The sequence below is a fragment of the Dipodomys merriami genome, unplaced genomic scaffold (genome assembly GCF_024711535.1).
Source record: "Dipodomys merriami isolate MVZ:Mamm:240054 unplaced genomic scaffold, mDipMer1.0.p SCAF_70, whole genome shotgun sequence".
NCBI lineage: Eukaryota > Metazoa > Chordata > Mammalia > Rodentia > Heteromyidae > Dipodomys > Dipodomys merriami.
The window spans coordinates 1,612,603-1,629,532 of NW_027206291.1; the positions used below are offsets into that span (position 1 = coordinate 1,612,603).

The window sequence follows — 16,930 nt, forward strand, 5'->3', positions numbered from 1 at the left end:
ACACCGCGCTCGGGATGCACGGTGGCCTCAGGTCACAATCGCGAGGCGTGACGGGAGTTGTAGTTTGAGGCCGGCCAGGCTGGGCGCGGCGCGGGGCTCAGACCGCGGGAAGCGCCGGCGGCCGCGGGGGAGGAGCGACGCGCGCGGCCATGGTTCCGGCTCGCGTGGCCGCGCTCTGCGCCGTGTGCGCGCTGCGGGTGGTGCTGGCCACCGTCTACTTCCGGGAGGAGTTCCTGGACGGAGGTGACGGGCGGCGCGGGGCCGCGGCCGCGGGGGCCCCGCCGCGGCGGCTCCCCGCGGTGACGCGTGTCGTTTCCGCCCGCAGAGCGCTGGAGGAACCGCTGGGTGCAGTCCACCAACGACTCCAACTTCGGGCACTTCACGGTCTCGTCGGGGAAGTTTTATGGTCATAAGGAGAAGGACAAAGGTTGGTGGGGGGGGCGGAGACGCGCGCGTGCACCACGCGCGTGCGCACGCGAAGGCGCCCGCGCCCCGTGGCAGCCCAGCTCGGGCCGCCGTCGAGCTTTGCCGACCGCGGGCTCCACGTCGAAAGGGACGCCCCGGCACCCCAGGCCCGCGCTCCTGGCTTTGGGCGGAGCCAGCACTGCTTTGTAAGCTATTTCTTGACCCAAATAGTTGGTGGGGGGGAAAAAAAAAATCAAACTCGATCCAGCCTGCTCACAGGCCGGCAGAGGAGGCTCATGAGTTCAAGGACAGCCTGGCCCCTCCTGCACCCGGGCACCGGCGCCGCCCACACCTGGCATCCCAGCTACTCAGGAGACTGAGATCTGAGGATCACAGTTCGAAGCCAACCCCAGGCGGGAAAGGCTGTGAGACTCTTAGCTATAATGAGCCCACCAAAACCAGGCAGTAATGGAGTTGGTATAGCATCAGCCAAGGGACGGTGCCCAGGCCCTGAGTTCAAGCCTGAAGACCAGCACCAAAAATACCCTCAAGTCACATGAATAAAACCAACACTCCTGCCCAGTTCATTCATTTCTTCAGCACTGAGGCCAGGGAAGCTTGGCACTGTGTCCACATCGGTGCAGATTCTTCTTTTGCCTCCGGGGGTGGGGCATGGAAGACATGAGGGGACTTCAGCATTGCCTTCCCCCGGAGAGCGGGACTGGAGCTGGAACCCCAGATCCTCGGGGGCCCTGTGCTGGACTGGGCCAAGGTCAAGGCCCAGGAAAGGACGGACGGGGCAAGCAGTACAAGAGGGTGCCAGACCCTGGAGACATAAATGCCAAATGCCAAGGTTCCAGGGAGAGTGGCTCAGGTGAAGGGCACCCACTGAGCAAGTCCAGGGTTCTGAGTTCAAATGACGTCAAAATGCCCGGTTCATACATGATGGCGTAGGTAGGTGTAGGAATGACTCCGATGCCAGCTTTCACAAATTCTAGCACAAGAAGGGCGTCGAGACTCATACCTGTAATCCCAGCTACTTAGGAGGCTGAGCATCAAGGTTTAAAGCCAGCCTGGGCAAGAAAGTCCATGATACTTTTTACCTCTAACCACCAAAAAGTCTCAAGTGGAGGTGCATGTCGAGTGGTAGAGTGCCAGCCTTGAGCAAAAAAGCCAAGCAAGAGTATAAGACCCTAAGTTCAGATCCTACACTAGCATAATAACTCAGGAGCTTTGAGGATTAGGGTGAGGCACAGTGGGAGAGCCTTGCTGGCATCCACAACAGCTGGGTTCTGTCTCCAGCACCAACAGCAAATCCCAAGCCAGGCATCCATGGCTCACACCGCCATCCCAGCTACTCAGGAGGCTGAGATCTGAGGATCGAGGATCAAAGCCAGCCCAGGCAGGAACATCCGTGAGACTTAATTCCAATAAATCACCAGAAACCTGGAAGTGGTACTGTGGCTCAAGTGGTACAGTGCCAGCCTTGAGCTGAAGAGCTGAGGGACAGCACCCAGGCCCAGAGTTCAGGCCCCACAACTGCCCCCCCAGAAAACCAGACAGGTGCTGTGGTCCACATCTGTAACTCCAGCCACTGAAGAGATGAGCATGGGAGGATTGCAGTCTGAGGCCGGTCCATAGGCCTTATCTGTAAAACCCAAGCAGAGAAAAGGATGGGGATTAAGTGGTAGAGCATATATAGGGTGTATAAGTATGTATTTAATGTTAATATAGTTGTATTATGTTAATCTAATGTTTTAGCATGATCATATATGTACTTATAGTTAAAAGTACAATGTAACTTAGTATCTTAACCATAAGTACATAATTATACATTAGTATATTAATATGCGTTACTTTGATAATATAGAAGGTTTAAGGTGTTAACATTAGGAATATAGTTACACATACATATATTTATTATTATTATTATCATCTTTGGTTGTGGGGCTTGAACTCAGGGCCTGGGTGCTATCCTTGTGCTCAAAGCTGGTGCTTTAACACTTGAGCCACAGCACCATTTCCAGTTTTTGTGTTGTTCATTGGAGATAGGGGTCTCATGGCAACTTTCCTGCCCCGGCCGGCTTTGAACCATGATCCTCAGATCTCAGCCTCCTGAGTAGCTAGAATAACAGATGTGAGCCACTGGCGCCAGGCAGCAGTATGGCTATGTTAAATACATATGAGTGATGGGCTGGGACTGTGGCCTAGATAAAGTCCGTGCTCAGCACACTTAAGTTCTTGGGTGTCATCTCTGGCACAAAGAAAGCCGACGCTGGTAGCTCACTCCTGTAAACCTAAGCTACTCCGAGGCTGAGAGGAGGAGGATCGCACTTCAGCGCTGGTCTGGGCAGGAAAGTTCTCAGAACCTCTTCTCACTGAGAACTGGCATGGTGTAGGAAGCCTAGCCTAAGTAGGTCCCTCTCAGAAAACAACAACCCAGGCTGGGCACCGTGGCTCACGCCTGTCATCCTAGCTACTCAGGAGGCCGAGATCTGAGGATCGTGGTTCAAAGCCAGCCGGGGCAGAAAAGTCCATGAGACTGATTTCCAATGAACCACCAGAAACCAAGGAGTAGGACTGTGGCTCAGGTGGGAGAGCACCAGCCTTGAGCACAAAGAAGCTCAGGGACAGCGCCCAGGCCGAGTTCGAGCCCCGGGACTGGCAAAAACCAACCATTGCAGGGGCTGTGGGTCCACCGTGGGAGCCCCGCCCTGCGGCAGGGGCACCGGCCTCGAGCACAGCACTAGATTGGGGGCAGATCGGGGGTCCTCTGGGAACCCAGCGCAACACCCCTTGCACTCAGTCACGCGCACTCTCCCTCGGAAGGGCTGCAGACCACGCAGAATGGCCGCTTCTACGCCATCTCCGCCCGCTTCAAGCCGTTCAGCAGCAAGGGCAAGACGCTGGTGGTGCAGTACACGGTGAAGCACGAGCAGAAGATGGACTGCGGCGGGGGCTACGTGAAGATCTTCCCCGCCGACCTGGACCAGAGGAGCCTCAACGCCAGGTCCCCCTACTACGTCATGTTCGGTGAGCGCCCGGCCTCCACCCCCCCGGCTGCCCCCCACGAATCTTTGTTGCCTGTTTTCATTTGGGGCCATAGCACAACTCAGAGGAGGCCCCTCCCTTGGGAGGAGGTCTCCCTTTATGCTTGGGCTGCAGTCCCCCATTTCTGCTTCCCCGAGTCTCCGGGGTGGCAGGCCCGGGCCATCGAGCGCAGCAGTGTAAGCCGGCATTGGGGGCGGGGGGGAGGTCACCTCACCCTGCCATTGGTGGAGATGGCATCTTGCAAACTTTTTTCTTGTCTAAGCTGGCCTCAAACCACAATACTCCAACCTCTGCCTCCTGAGAAGCTGGGGTTGCTGGCTCGGGCCACTGTGCCTGCTTCTGACAGCTTTGTGTGTTCTGCCTTGGCTGTGGGACTGGAAGTCAAGCCTCAGGCATTCCAGCCCACACTCCTACCACTGTGGCAGGGCCCCGCCTGGACAGGGCCCACACTCCTACCACTGCGGCAGGGCCCCGCCTGGACAGTGAGTGAACATCCACACGATGCTCAGGAAGTTTCCGATTGCCAGGGCTCCACACTTGGCTACTCGGGAGGCTGAGATCGGAGGCTCGCAGTTTGAAGCCAGCCAGGGCAGGAAAGTCTCCAATGAGCCACCAAAATGCCATAAGTAGAACTGTGGCTCAAGTGGTAAGAGTACCAGCAATGAGTGAAAAAGCTCAAGAATGGCGCCCAGGGCCTGCGGTCAAGTCCTAGGATGGCCGCGCGCGCGCTCACAGATAACTCAGATGTGAGGAATTGTGCATTAAAGGCCTTCGCTGTCCGCGTGCGGGTGGTCCGCAGGACTCTTCCCCATGTTCTTCCTTCCACGTTTAGCTGTATGTATCCCCCTGGGAATCGGCCTGCACTGAGCTTTGAACTGGGGGCCTGGAGCCCCACCCCCGGGCCACTGCACTGCTGCACGGACAGTGACATTCACTTATAAGCTGACGCCCAACACAGCATTGTTGTTATTTCTGTGGCAGTAGATATCTAATATTAATTATATAATACACTTGCTTAGATAGGATGCTACGTATTTCTTTGTGTGTGTGTGTGTGTGTGTGTGTGCGCGTGCGTGCGTGCGTGCGCGCGCGCATGTGCTTTGAACTCTGGGCTGGGAGCTGTCCCTGAGCTCTTCAGCTCAAGGCGGGCGCTCTACCGCTTGAGCCACAGCACCACTTGGTTTTTCTGGTGGTTCATTGGAGATCAGAGTCTCATGGACTTTCCTGCCTGGGCTGGCCTTGAACCATGATCCTCAGGTCTCACTCGTGGCATGGTGTGAGCCCTGCCTCCTGGCTGGCAGCCAGTTTGAAAGGGGAGGAAGCCGCGAGCCGTGCGCTGAGGCCGGGGTTTGAAGCACCGCAGCCCGGCCTCGAACTCCCGCCCCGGGTCAGAGGCGGAGTCCGCAGAGGTAGATTCAGCGGAGACACGCTCTGCTCTTTCCTGTGTTGTTGGTGGTGGTGGTTGTTTTCCTCAAGGTGAGCGCTCTATCCCTTGGGCCACAGCGCCACTTCCTGTTTTCTGGTGGTTTATTGGAGATCAGGGTCTCGTGGACTTTCCTGCCCCAGCTGGCTTTGAACCGTGATCCTCAGATCTCAGCCTTCTGAGTAGTGAGGATGGCAGGCTGGAGCCGCCGCGCCCGGCCGCTTCCGTTTCTCTGAGTTCTCCTGTGCTGCCGGGCCGGCCTCAGCCTGCAGACCTTCCTGCGCCAGCTTCCCTTGGCAGCCGGCTCCCTGGGTGATGGGTGGGGCGCTGAAGCCGGCGTGGCTCCTTCATTGTGGGGGCTCTGAGCGCCCTGGTGTCTCCTGCAGGACCCGACATTTGTGGATTTGATATCAAGACGGTTCACGTCATTTTATATTTCAAGAACCAGTATCACTCCAACAAGAAACACATCCGGTGTAAGGTAAGAAAACCCTCTAGCAAACCAGCCTGTGGGTGTACGTTCCCTCCCTCCCTCCCTTCCTCCCCGGCTGCTCACTGCCTGATTGGAGGGATAGACTCAGGTGTGTCTGCCCCCGCTGGCTTCAATCATGATCCTCAGCCTCCTGAGAAGCCGGGATTACAGGCATGAGTCCCCATCCCTAGCTGGAGAGCTGTTTTTGTGTGCCCGTCCTGAGGCTTGAACTCAGGGCTGAGGTGCTGTCTCCACTTAACCCTGCCACCGGAGCCCAGCACCACCTTTTTAGTAGCACATTTAGCAGCCCCTGCCCAGGCTGACCTTGAAAGTGCGACCCTCAGCTCTCAGCCTTCTGAGGAGCTGGGACTAAAGACGGCCCCGCTGGCGCTGGCTGCCCGTGGAGCCGCCCTGAGACGGCGTCTGTCACGCCCTCAGGTGGACGCCTTCACGCACCTCTACACGCTGGTCCTGCGGCCCGACCTCACCTACGAGGTGAGGATCGACGGCCAGGCCATCGAGTCCGGCAGCGTCGAGTACGACTGGCAGCTGACCTCCCTGAGGAACGTGGAGAAGGCCGAGGCCCAGGCCAGGGGTCCGGCCCGGGCACGCAGAGCCACAGCGCAGGTAGGCGGACCCCACGCTCGAGGCCACACCCCGCGCACAGCCGCCCCGCCCCGGGTCTCAGGCCGCGCAGCCCCGGGTCTCAGGCCGTGCACAGCCCCGGGTCTCAGGCCGCGCACAGCCCCGGGTCTCAGGCCGCGCAGCCCCGGGTCTCAGGCCGTGCACAGCCCCGGGTCTCAGGCCGTGCACAGCCCCGGGTCTCAGGCCGCGCAGCCCCGGGTCTCAGGCCGCGCAGCCCCGGGTCTCAGGCCGCGCAGCCCCGGGTCTCAGGCCGTGCACAGCCCCGGGTCTCAGGCCGTGCACAGCCCCGGGTCTCAGGCCGCGCACAGCCCCGGGTCTCAGGCCGTGCACAGCCCCGGGTCTCAGGCCGCGCACACCGCTCCCAGATGTCTACCTTGGAGAGAGTTGTTTTTGTAACCATTGGCCTTTGGCAGTGTTGGAGTTTGAACTCGAGGGTTTTGTCCTTCTGAGCAGAAACTCTACCATGGAGCCCCCCCCATTTATACACACGCATGCGCACACGTCAACACATGCTGTACCTATATGTGATTGTGTGTGCACAAGCACATATACATAGGCACACACACACATACTTGTGTGCTGGTCCTGGGACATGAACTCAAGGCCTGGGCGTTGTCTCTGAGATCTTTTTGCTCAAGACTGGTGCTCTACCACTTGAGCCGCAGCTCTCCTCTGGCTTTTTTAGTGGATCCTTAGGAGTTTCACAGGTCCGGGCGGTGGCTCCCGCCTGTCATCCCAGCTACTCAGGAGGCTGAGATCCCAGGATCACGGTTCAAAGCCAGCCCAGCCAGGAACGTCCATGGGACTCTATCTCCAATGAACCACCAGAAAACCAGAAGTGGCGCCAAGCAGTAGAGCGCTCGCCTTGAGCTGAAGAGCTGAGGGACAGCGCCCAGGCCCAGAGTTCAAGACCCATGACCAACCAAAAAAAAAAAACGTTTCACAGGCACTTTCCTGCCCAGGCTGGCTTTGAACCACGCTCCTCAGATCTCAGCCTCCTGAGTCGCTGGGGTGTCAGGCGGGAGCCACCGGTGCCTGGCCACCCGTGACTTTTTAGGGGACCCCACCATGCAGTGTGCTGCTGTGTGTGTGTGTGTGTGTGTGAGTGTGTGTGTAACTGGATGGCATGTTGCGTCCTCCCCCTCCTCAGCCGTGTGGTAGTAGGTCCTAGCTGTCCTGCCCGGGGGGGGTGGCCCCCAGCTCTGCCCCCATGTCCTCCTCCGCTGGGCCCCTGGCCCTGGCCTCCCCGTTGGTGGCAGGACTGGGAGCAGCACTTCCTGGACGCCAGCGCGCCGAGCGACTGGAACAGCGAGTTGGACGGGGACTGGCAGGCGGCCATGCTGCAGAAGCCTCCGTACCAGGTGTGCCCCTCCCCCTCCCTTTCCCTGGGATTGGGGCGCCCTCGCTGGCCCCGGCCCCTCACCCCGCGGCCCCCGCTGCAGGACAGCCTGAGGGCCGAAGGCATCGATCGGGATGTGTGGCTCCACGAGAAGATGCAGTCGGCCAGCTACCTGCTGCAGCAGGACCTCTTGGAGTTCGAGAATATCGGCGCCATTGGCCTGGAGCTTTGGCAGGTGACCAGGCACTGCGCACTGCGCAGCCTCCGCCTCCCCCCCCCGCCTCCCCCCCCTCCCCCCCCCGCCTCCCCCCCCCGCCTCCCCCCTCCCCCCCCGTCGCCATGTTGCTTTCCTCTTCTCTCTCTCTCTCTCTCTCTCTCTCTCTCTCTCTCCCCCTCCCTCCCTCTCTCTCCCTCCCTCTCCTGGCAGTACTGGGATTTGAACTCAGGGCCTTGCTCTTGCAAGGCAGGTGCTCTACCATTGGGCCAGGTCCCCCTCCAGCCCTTTTTGCTTTCCTTGGTTTTCAGATCAGCCTCACACTCTTGCCTGGGATGGGTCTGGGACCAGGATCCTCCTACCTCTGCCTCATTTGGCTGAGATGATAGGTGTGCACCGCACTCGACCTGTTGTTTGAGATAGGGTCTTTTTTACCTTCCCCCCCCCCCCATCAATTGTGGGGCTTGAACTCTGGGCCTGGCGCTGTCCCGCAGCTCTTCAGCTCAATGCTGGCATTCTACCACTTGAGCCACAGCACCACTTCTGGTTTTCTGGTGGTTAATGGGAGATAAGGGTATCATGGACTTTCCTGCCCAGCCTGGCTTTGAACCGTGATCCTTAGATCTCTTGAGTAGCTGGGATGACAAGCGTGAGCCACCGGCACCCAGCATAACTGCTTTTTTTGTTGGCGTTGGTCTTGATTCTGGACTTAAACTTAGGACCTGGGTGTTGTCTGTGAGGTATTTTGCTCAAAGCTGGCGCTTTACCACCAGAGCCAGAGCTCCCCCTGTGGCTCTTTGCTGTTTAATTGGGGACTTTCTGGCCTGGTTCCAAATTATGATCCTTACAGCTCAGCTGGGATTACAGGTGTGCGCACTGGCACCTGGTGGCACTGGCGTTATCTCCTCCCGTGTTTGACTCGGTGCTGGGGCCTAACCAGGGGTTTCAGTCCCACTGCCGTCCATGGAGAGCTGACCGCTGGCCCCACCCCGAGCTAAACACAGTCAACCACCACCCCAGCCCCAGAGGCGAGAATGACAGGATGGCAGCCTCCGCTGTGTGCAGCGAGGCCATGCCAGCGCCCTGCACGGAGCGCGGCACCGAGTGCCCGCCCTTCCCTGCAGGTGAGATCCGGAACCATCTTTGATAACTTCCTGATCACCGATGATGAAGACTATGCAGTGAAGTTCGGCAAGGCCACCTGGGGTGAGACCAAGGTAGGCCCACGTCGCCCCCCACCCGGCCTTCACACCGGCCCCCCATAAGAACAGGGGAACAGGTCGCCCCATGGAGGCTTCCACCTCTGGGCCCTGTCATGGGGGAATGTGGCCAAGCAGAGGGAGAGAGAGGTGGAGTCCCTGGAGGCCACGCCCCCAGTCCCTCCGGCCAGGTCCCGCCTCATTTATTTTTCCTTTTTGTTGGTCCTGGGCCTAGAACTCAGGGCCTGGGCTCTGTCCCTGAGCTCTTTGGCTCAAAGGTTAGTGCTCTGCCTCTTCCAGCCACAGTGACATCTCCAATTTTCTGGTGGTTTGTTGGGGATAAGAATCTCATGGGGGCTGGGAAGGAGGCTCAGTGGTAGAGCGCTTGCCTTGCATGCTTGAGGCCCTGGGTTCGATTCCTCAGCACCACATAAGCAGAAAAAAAGGCGGAAGTGGCGCTGTGGCTCAAGTGGTAGAGCGCTAGCCTTGAGCTGAAGAGCTGAGGGACAGCGCCCAGGCCCAGAGTTCAAGACCCATGTCCGACCAAAAAACAAAAAATGATCTCGCAGACTCTCCTGCCCAGGTTGACTTTGAACTGTGACCCTCAGATGTCAGCCTCCTGTAGCTGAGAGTTCAGGCGTGGCCACTGGCGCCCGGCGAGGCTGGCCTCTGGCAGGTCCCCGCGCCTCTCAGGAGCCTCTTGCTGGATGGAGTTCAGCCTGTTGCTCACTGGCCTCTGGGGGTCACTGATTTAACCTCAGCAGGAAGCGCGAGCATTTCCTCCTTCAGAGTCCTTCCTATTTTAGGGCACGCAGCAACACTTACAGAGGGCACGTGCCCGCCTCCGTGCATTTGGCGTGGGCGCTCCTGAGTGAAGCCGTTCTGGGCACTTTTGGACTGTAGTCCCCTTATTATTTCAGGAGAGATGAGTAGGTTATCATGGGAGAAGCTGGGTCACCCTCCCACCCAGCCTTCCCCATGCTGGGCTTTTTCCTGCCTTACACAGTTCTCATTTGTTAACAATATTAATAATAGATTAACAATAATAGTTAATAGTAAAGTAGAATAATGATAACAGTGTGGTTTTGAGTGATTACTTGGAGAGAAGTCTCGCAGGGGCTTTTCTGCCTGGGCTGGCCTCAGACTGTGATCCTCAGATCTCAGCCTCCTGAAGAGCTAGGGCCACCGGCGCCCAGCTTGCCAGGACTTTTCCCCACAGAGGGCGGCATGTCCAGACTTCCAGCCTATGGATTAGGGTCTTCTAATCTTTAGGGCCACATATTCAGTTTACCTCAGGTTAGTATGGAAGCTTCTGGAAGGTAGAGGCAGTTTGTTTTTTTTTTTTGGCCAGTCCTGAGGCACTGCCCCTGAGCTGCTTTTTGCTCAAGGCTAGCGCTCTACCACTTGAACCACAGGCTTTTTTTTTTTTTTTTTGCTTATGTGGTGCTGAGGACTCGAACCCAGGGCTGCATGCATGCCCTCCCAGCCCCCAGACTGACTCTGGATACTCCCTCGATCCCCTGTGGGAATACACCTGCCTTGGTTTCTTCCTCCAGGGTCCAGAGAGAGAGATGGACACCATCCAGACCAAGGAGGAGCTGAAGCAGGCGCGGGAGGAGGACGAGCAGGAGATGCTGTCGGGCAAGTTCCTGGGGCGGGACGGCCACTTCAGCCAGTTCCACAGGCGGGAGGGCCTCTAGCCGCAGCCCGCGGGGGTCGGCGGCGAGGCCCCGCTTTGGCCTCCACCCACTTTTAAAAGCTCATCTCTATGTAGTCATTTGTCCGGTTTTCTTTGCAAAAAATGCCGCCATGCTTCTGGGTAGGGTGCCAGCCGCCGGGGCCGCCCACCGCGACGCCCTCACGCGGGCCTGAGCCCCGCCCGAAGCCGCAGGCCGGGGGCCTGGCAGAAACACGGCGTTCCGCTATTGGCAATACTGGTTTGAACGGGGACCCTGCGTTTGCTGTGCAGGTGCTCTACCGCTTGAGCTATGCCACCAGTTTTGTTTCCAGTATGCCTCCAGTAGGTCTTGCTTTTTGTCTTGGCTAGCCAGGATGGGACCATTCCTATTTACCATTTCCACAAACTGACAAAGATAGACTTCTTCCTACACACCCTGTTTGTTTTTGTGCCTGAACTGGGCCTTGAACTCAAGGCCTTGTGCTCTTGTTTGGCTTTTCAAGACTAGTGCACTACCACTTGCTGGTTAATTGGAGGTAAGATTCTCTGCCTGGATTTATCTGCCCCAGCTGGCTTTGAACCACCGTCCTCAGATCTCAGCCCCTTGAGTTGCTAGGATGAGATGCATGAGCCACTGGTGCCTGGCATTATTTATTACTCTTTATGTTATTTATTTTGTTGGTCGTGGGGCTTGACCTCTGGGCCTGGGCACTGTCCCTCAGCTCTTCAGCTCAAGGCGAGCACTCTACCACTTGAGCCACAGTGACACTTCATTTTCTGGTGGTTTACTGGAGATAAGAGGCTCACAGACTTTCCTGCCCAGGCTGGCTTTGAACTGTGATCCTCACACCTCAGCCTCCTTTGTAGCTAGCTGAGTAGCTAGGATGACAGGGGTGAGCCACCACCCCAGCTATATTTTACTTTTATTTCTCCAACTCAGACAGCAGAGCTCCCAGGGGCTGACGTCATGACAAGGTTTGAGGAAGGAATTTCTCACCTGGTCTGAAAGATTTTTATTTCCTTTTTTTTTTTTAAGTTCCCTACTTAGATATTCAGCTTCTAATTGATTGAGATCTGAATCTCATCCACTTTTGCCCGGGCAGGCCTGGAACTGCAATTGGCTGCATGATTTCAGCCTCTGAGTAGCTAGGATTACAGGTGTAAGCTGTAATCTTAACTCCTCACATGTTTTTATAAAATAAAAGTAAAATGCATGAAAAAAGAATGTTTTATTTCTTCTACTTGTAAATCAACTCATAGCCATGCAACTCTGTGTGTGCGCGCGCACGTGCAGGGGTGCGTGTTCCAGTGTTGGGGATTGAACTCGGGGCCAGGGTACTGTCCCTGAGCCTTTGTGTCCAAAGCTGGCACTTTACCACTTTCCAGCTTTTTGGTGGCTAATTGGACTTTCCTGCCAGGAATGTCGGGCTGGCTTGGAACCCTGGTCCTCAGAGCTCAGCCTCCTGAGTAGCTGGGGCTGCAGGCCTGAGCCACCGGCGCCCAGCAGCCAGGCAACTTTTAAACAGGGTGTCATTCCTTTAGTTAGTTTGTTGTGTTGGAGGTGAAACCCAGGGCCTCACATGCTGGGCGAGTGTCCTACCACCGCTGAGCCACGCCTCTACGGGTGGGCCACGCCTCTACGGGTGGGCCACGCCCCCATGGTTGGGCCACGCCTCTACGGGTGGGCCACGCCCCCATTGTTGGGCCATGCCTCTACAGGTGGACCACGAGCCACGCCCTGCGCACGGACACGCCCCCAACCTTGGGCCACGCCCCTTCAGGTGGCCCCGCCTCTAGGCCCCGCCCCCAGACCCTTTCCTTTGAAATGCTTGCTGTTCTGGAAGTGGGAATCAATCGTTCAGCTGCTGTTATAAAGGTGACCCCGAGGCGGCGCGGGCAGGGACGGAGATTTTGGCACGAAGGTGGTGTAGAGAGAACGTCCTGGCGCTGGCTCCCATCCCAAGCCCGGCTCTCCACCGGCGGCCCGGGCCTGGCGCCGGCGCTCCAGCTCAGAGAGCTGTGCCTCGTGTCTCGGGCCTGCAGTGAACATCTTCCCCTGGTGGATTTTTAGCTGAGGCTCGGACCCAGGGCTTTTGTTTTGTTTTGGTCTGAGACCGTGGTAGGAACCTGAGTAGTTGTTCCTCGGCGGGCGCTCTACCGCCCGAGCCTCGCCCCCACGTCTGGCCTCCCGCGTTTCAACTGGACACGAGAGCGTGCCCTGGGTGTGGCTGCCCGGCTGGCCCCCCGCCCCGGTGAGCCGCCGCGCCCCGCTCCGCCCGCCTCGTGGAGGATCTGCGGTGTCGCCGGCTTCCAGCCGCCTCGCGCTCCCAGTCTGCCCCGGAGGCCTGCGGACTCCGCTCCCCAGGCCGCGCTGCCAGAGCTGCGGGCCGCACTCACGGTCCACACCTCCAGAGTCCGAACTTGGGGACCGAGGCGAGAACTCGGGACCCGCGGCCAGGTCGCCGCCGGACTCCCTGGGACGCCCGCAGCTCGTGCCCCGCCGCCCCGCCGCCCCGCCGCCCCGCCGCCCCGCCGCCCCGCCGCCCCGCCGCCCCGCCGCCCCGCCGCCCCGCCGCCCCGCCGCCCCGCCGCCCCGCCGCCCCGCCGCCCCGCCGCCCCGCCGCCCCGCCGCCCCGCCGCCCCGCCGCCCCGCCGCCCCGCCGCCCCGCCGCCCCGCCGCCCCGCCGCCCCGCCGCCCCGCGGCTGCAGGCGCGAGGCCCCGCCCCGGCCCCGCCCCCAGGTGCGTCCGCGCACGCGCCCCTCGGCCCGGGCTCCGCCCCCGCCTGGGAGGGGCTGCGCGCGCACCGTCCCCGTCCCAGTGCGCACGCGCGGCGGGGCCCCGCCCACTCCTCCCCGTTCCCCGGGCGCTGGGAGCCCGAGTCGGCGGGAAGATGGCGGCGCCGCTCATCCCCCTCTCCCAGCAGGTACGGGCGGGGCGCGCCGGCGGGCGGCGGCGCGGGGCGGCGGCGTGAGCTCGCCGGGGCGCGGGGAGGCCGGGCCGGGCGGCGGCGGCGGGGGGCGGCGCGGACGGCCCCGCGGCGCGGCCCTGAAGGTGACAGGCCGGCGCGGCCCGCGGCCTCCGGGCCCGGCGGCTTCCGCGGGCGGCGACCCCGCCGGGGCCGCGGCGCTCGGGGGGCTCCGCCCGGAGGCCGCCGCGCCCGGGCCCCGCGGGGCGAGGGGCGGGGGCCGCGGGCCCCGGCGCCGCCTGCGGTCTTTGTCTCCCGCGGGGGTCCCGCACCGGAGCGGAGCCGCGGGAGGGGCCGTCCCGGCGCCGGGCCTCGGGTCCGCGGGCCAAAGATGAGGAGGAGGAGGAGGATGACGGCGCGGGCGATGGTGACGGGGACGGGGACGGCGGGGACGGCGATCGCAGCCGGGAGCGGGCCGCTGTGCGATCCGGGGCAGGTTTTCATTCATTGGTCCCTCCGTCCCTGCCGGGGAGACCGGCGCCGGGAGCGCAGCCCCGTCACCCGCACGGACGGACGGACAAGGTCGCCGCCGTCCCGGAGGTGACTGGGTCCGTGTCCCGCGACCCCGAGCCGCCGCGTCGCGCCCGAGCGCTCTGCCCCCCCCCCCCCCAGCGCCATGACTCAGACCCGGGTGGTGGTCAGGGTGTTTGTTGGTTTGGTGTCCGTGTGCCCGTCCCGGGGTTTGAGCTCAAGGTCTGGGCTCAGCTCAGCACTTTTATGTATGTATTTTTGCACCAGACGGGCGCCCTACCGCCTCTGAGCCACAGGCCCACGGTGGCTTTTTGCTGGTTAACTGGAGATAAGAATCTCACCGACCACCCAGGCTTTGAACCGCGGTCCTCGGACCCCAGCCTCCCTTCCCGCCTGCAGCCATTCCTTCTCCTGAGCACCCGTGGATGGAGCGCTCGCTCCTCTTTGGGGTGTCAGGGCTGTGGGGTGACATGAAGGTTAAACACGGCATGTAGGCCCAGCGTCTGGTCATTCGGCCTCTAGGTGTTAGATCGGGGCTGGTACTAAGAGCCAACCTGGCGGGTGTTGACAGGCTGGTTGACTACCTGTCACCCGAGGAGGAAGCCCATGCTTGTGAAGTCTTGCAAGAACTGGCCAGTTTACAAGGCTGTTACTTAATTAATAAGGCTGAAGAGCCGGTGGCTATTAATTAACAGCTGCTTCTAACCTACACCTTAGTGCTCAGTAAAATGGGAAGTGTCCTACAGGTACTGGAGGTTACTTGAGTCTTGCTATTTTGCCCAGACTGGTGTTGAACTCTTGACCTCCTGGTTCCGCCTCTCAAATAACACACATACACACACGTGCCGGGCCTGAGACGTGAACTGCAGGCCTAGGCGCTGTCCCTGAGCTTTTTCACTCAACTCTGTGGCACTCCGCTACTTGATCCATGACTATACCTTTGGCTTTTTGTTGTTGTTGTTGGCTGTGGGGCTTGAACTCTGGGTTTTCTGGTGGTTCATTGGAGATAAGAGGCGCATGGACTTTCCTGCCCGGGCTGGCTTTGAACCTCGATCCTCAGATCTCAGCCTCCTGAGTGGCTGGGATGCCAGGCTTGAGCCAGGGGTGCCGGCTTTTTTTTTGTTTTGTAGTTAATCAAGAGGTAAGTCTCACAGCTGTTCCTGACTGGGCTGGCTTTCAACTTTAGTCCTCAAATCTCAGCCTCTTGAGCAGCTGGGATTCCAGGTTGGGCCGCTGGCACCCAGCTCAGAGTTTCCTTCATTTGAGGGGCTCTTCTTCAAACTTGCTAGTTTTTGTGAGGTACTGGGGCGTGCACTCAGGGCCTCTGCCCTTGCTTGTCTTTTTCACTCAAGGTTGGTGCTCTGTCACTTGAACCACAACTCCACTTCTGGCTTTTTGGTGGTTCATTGAAGACAAGAGTCTCAGACTTTCCTGCCTGGGCTGGCTTTGAACCTCGATCCTCAGATCTCAGCCCCCTGAGTGTCGGGGATTATAGGTGTGTGAGTCCCCAGCTTCTGCTTCCTGTCTGATTTTGACACCAGTGCTAATTTGGCCCCTGTCAGTGGCTGCAGCTGGTGTTTGTGGGTGCGTCCTGTACCCGCACTCTGCCTGGGGGAGCAGGGCTCTCGCGCTGTCGTGCGGTGGTTTGAGGTCCAGGGAGATGTGTTGCTGGGAGGTGACTGGGAGTCGGGGCCCTGGCTCCTGCTTCGAGCCTTCGCAACAGACTTGGTTTCCTTTTGCTCTGTGTCAGTGCTGGGGCTCGAACTCAGGGCCTCGTGTTCCTGCTTTCTCCTTCGTGGGTGCCTGTGGCACCCGGCAGCCACGCGTGCTGCGCTTCTCTTCCTCAGCCCCAGCTGGATGGCCGCTGCCCTCCTGTGCCTTCCCAGAGGCCTGGCAGCGCCCCACGCCGCCATCTGTGTCCCTGCCCCGGGCGCTGCAGGAGCTGTGAACCCCGGAGCCCCGGACCCGCAGGGAGCGTGCTCCGGCCTCAGTGTCCGGCCCAGGGAGTGCCAGAGAGGAGTCAGCCCCTGTTTTGGAAGCTTCTCCTGTCCTGGCCCTCTGGCCTAACGGCGGAAGGCGAGGCCAAGTTTCCTTCCTTTGGATAATTGTGTCCGCATGTCTCTGCGCTTTTTGGGGGGATGGGGGCAGTCCCCAGCCACACCCCCTTTTTGCTTTCTTTCTCAGCTAGGGACTAGCTTTCGGGCTCAGACCACAGCCCTCCCAGAAAGCTGAGGCCTAGCCGGGGTCCCAGCCACACCCGGCCTGTCGGTTGGGACGGGCGACCCTGTGACCTTGCTGCCCGGCCGGCCTCCACTGGCAATCCTCCTCATCTGCCTCTGTCAGGCGCCACGTCTCTGCCTCTGCCCTGGAGGCCAGGTCTGAGGCAGTTGACCGCAGGAGCCGGGCGCGTGGCCGCCGTGCTCCCTCGGGGCAGACACAGCAGAGGACGCGTGGAAGCCGAGGCTGGTCCTCTCTCCTCAGGGCTGGGGTTACAGGCATGCTCTCCACTCCGCTCTCCTCCTTCCTCAGTCCTCTGGGAAGATGCGGCCTCGTGGGAGGGCGCTGAGCTCCTGCCGGCCGGGAGCATCCCCATCAGCATCTCCTGCTCCTCTTCCTCTCTGCGTCTTCACCTCTCCCAGAAGTGCACGCGGCCCCCACCCCTGACCTCCCTTGGGCGCCGCCGCCGCCGCCCTGTGAAGTACTGTTTCGTGTTGTTGCAAGGGTGATGGGGGGGGGTGCAGGTTCACGAGTCAGCTGATGAGTGCGTTATTTTGTGGGCGGTGTCACCCCATCCCTTGCTCTCCCAGCTCCCCCCCCCCATCCTTTCCACACAGTGTCCACTCAGTTCCTCTTGTGGTTTTGAGACAGAATCTGGCTTGCAGTCCAGACTGGCCTGGAACTCTCCACCCCTCCCCCTGCCCCGGCTGTCTCCTCTGCACCCCTTCTCTGGAGCCTCCTGAACCCCAAGCGCCTCCGCCCCTCTGGCTTCCTGGGGCAGGGTTCCGCCACCATGGGGGGCAGGGCCACTATTGTCAGGGGCTTCTTTGGGTTTGGGGGAGCGCTGCAG

At 60.1% G+C, this 16,930-nt stretch overlaps 2 protein-coding genes across 9 annotated transcripts in view; both read left to right on the top strand.

The window, feature by feature from the left end:
* The first annotated feature begins 21 nt into the window (after positions 1–21).
* LOC138817655 (calreticulin-3-like) lies at positions 22–10,521 on the top strand. The gene is made up of 9 exons (XM_070008176.1): positions 22–243; positions 326–427; positions 3,235–3,438; positions 5,266–5,360; positions 5,790–5,978; positions 7,256–7,357; positions 7,439–7,570; positions 8,674–8,766; positions 10,305–10,521. The coding sequence occupies exons 1-9, from the start codon at positions 150–152 to the stop codon at positions 10,446–10,448; spliced, it is 1,155 nt and encodes a 384-aa protein (XP_069864277.1). The 5' UTR covers positions 22–149; the 3' UTR covers positions 10,449–10,521.
* Positions 10,522–13,280: 2,759 nt separating this feature from the next.
* Positions 13,281–16,930, top strand: part of LOC138817653 (epidermal growth factor receptor substrate 15-like 1) — a 36,621-nt gene continuing 32,971 nt past the window's right edge. For all 8 annotated transcript variants that reach the window (XM_070008165.1, XM_070008167.1, XM_070008170.1 and 5 more), the window contains exon 1: positions 13,281–13,350. In XM_070008165.1, the coding sequence (XP_069864266.1) occupies positions 13,318–13,350 (33 nt within the window). In that variant the 5' untranslated portion in view covers positions 13,281–13,317. The remainder of the gene's footprint in view (positions 13,351–16,930) is intronic.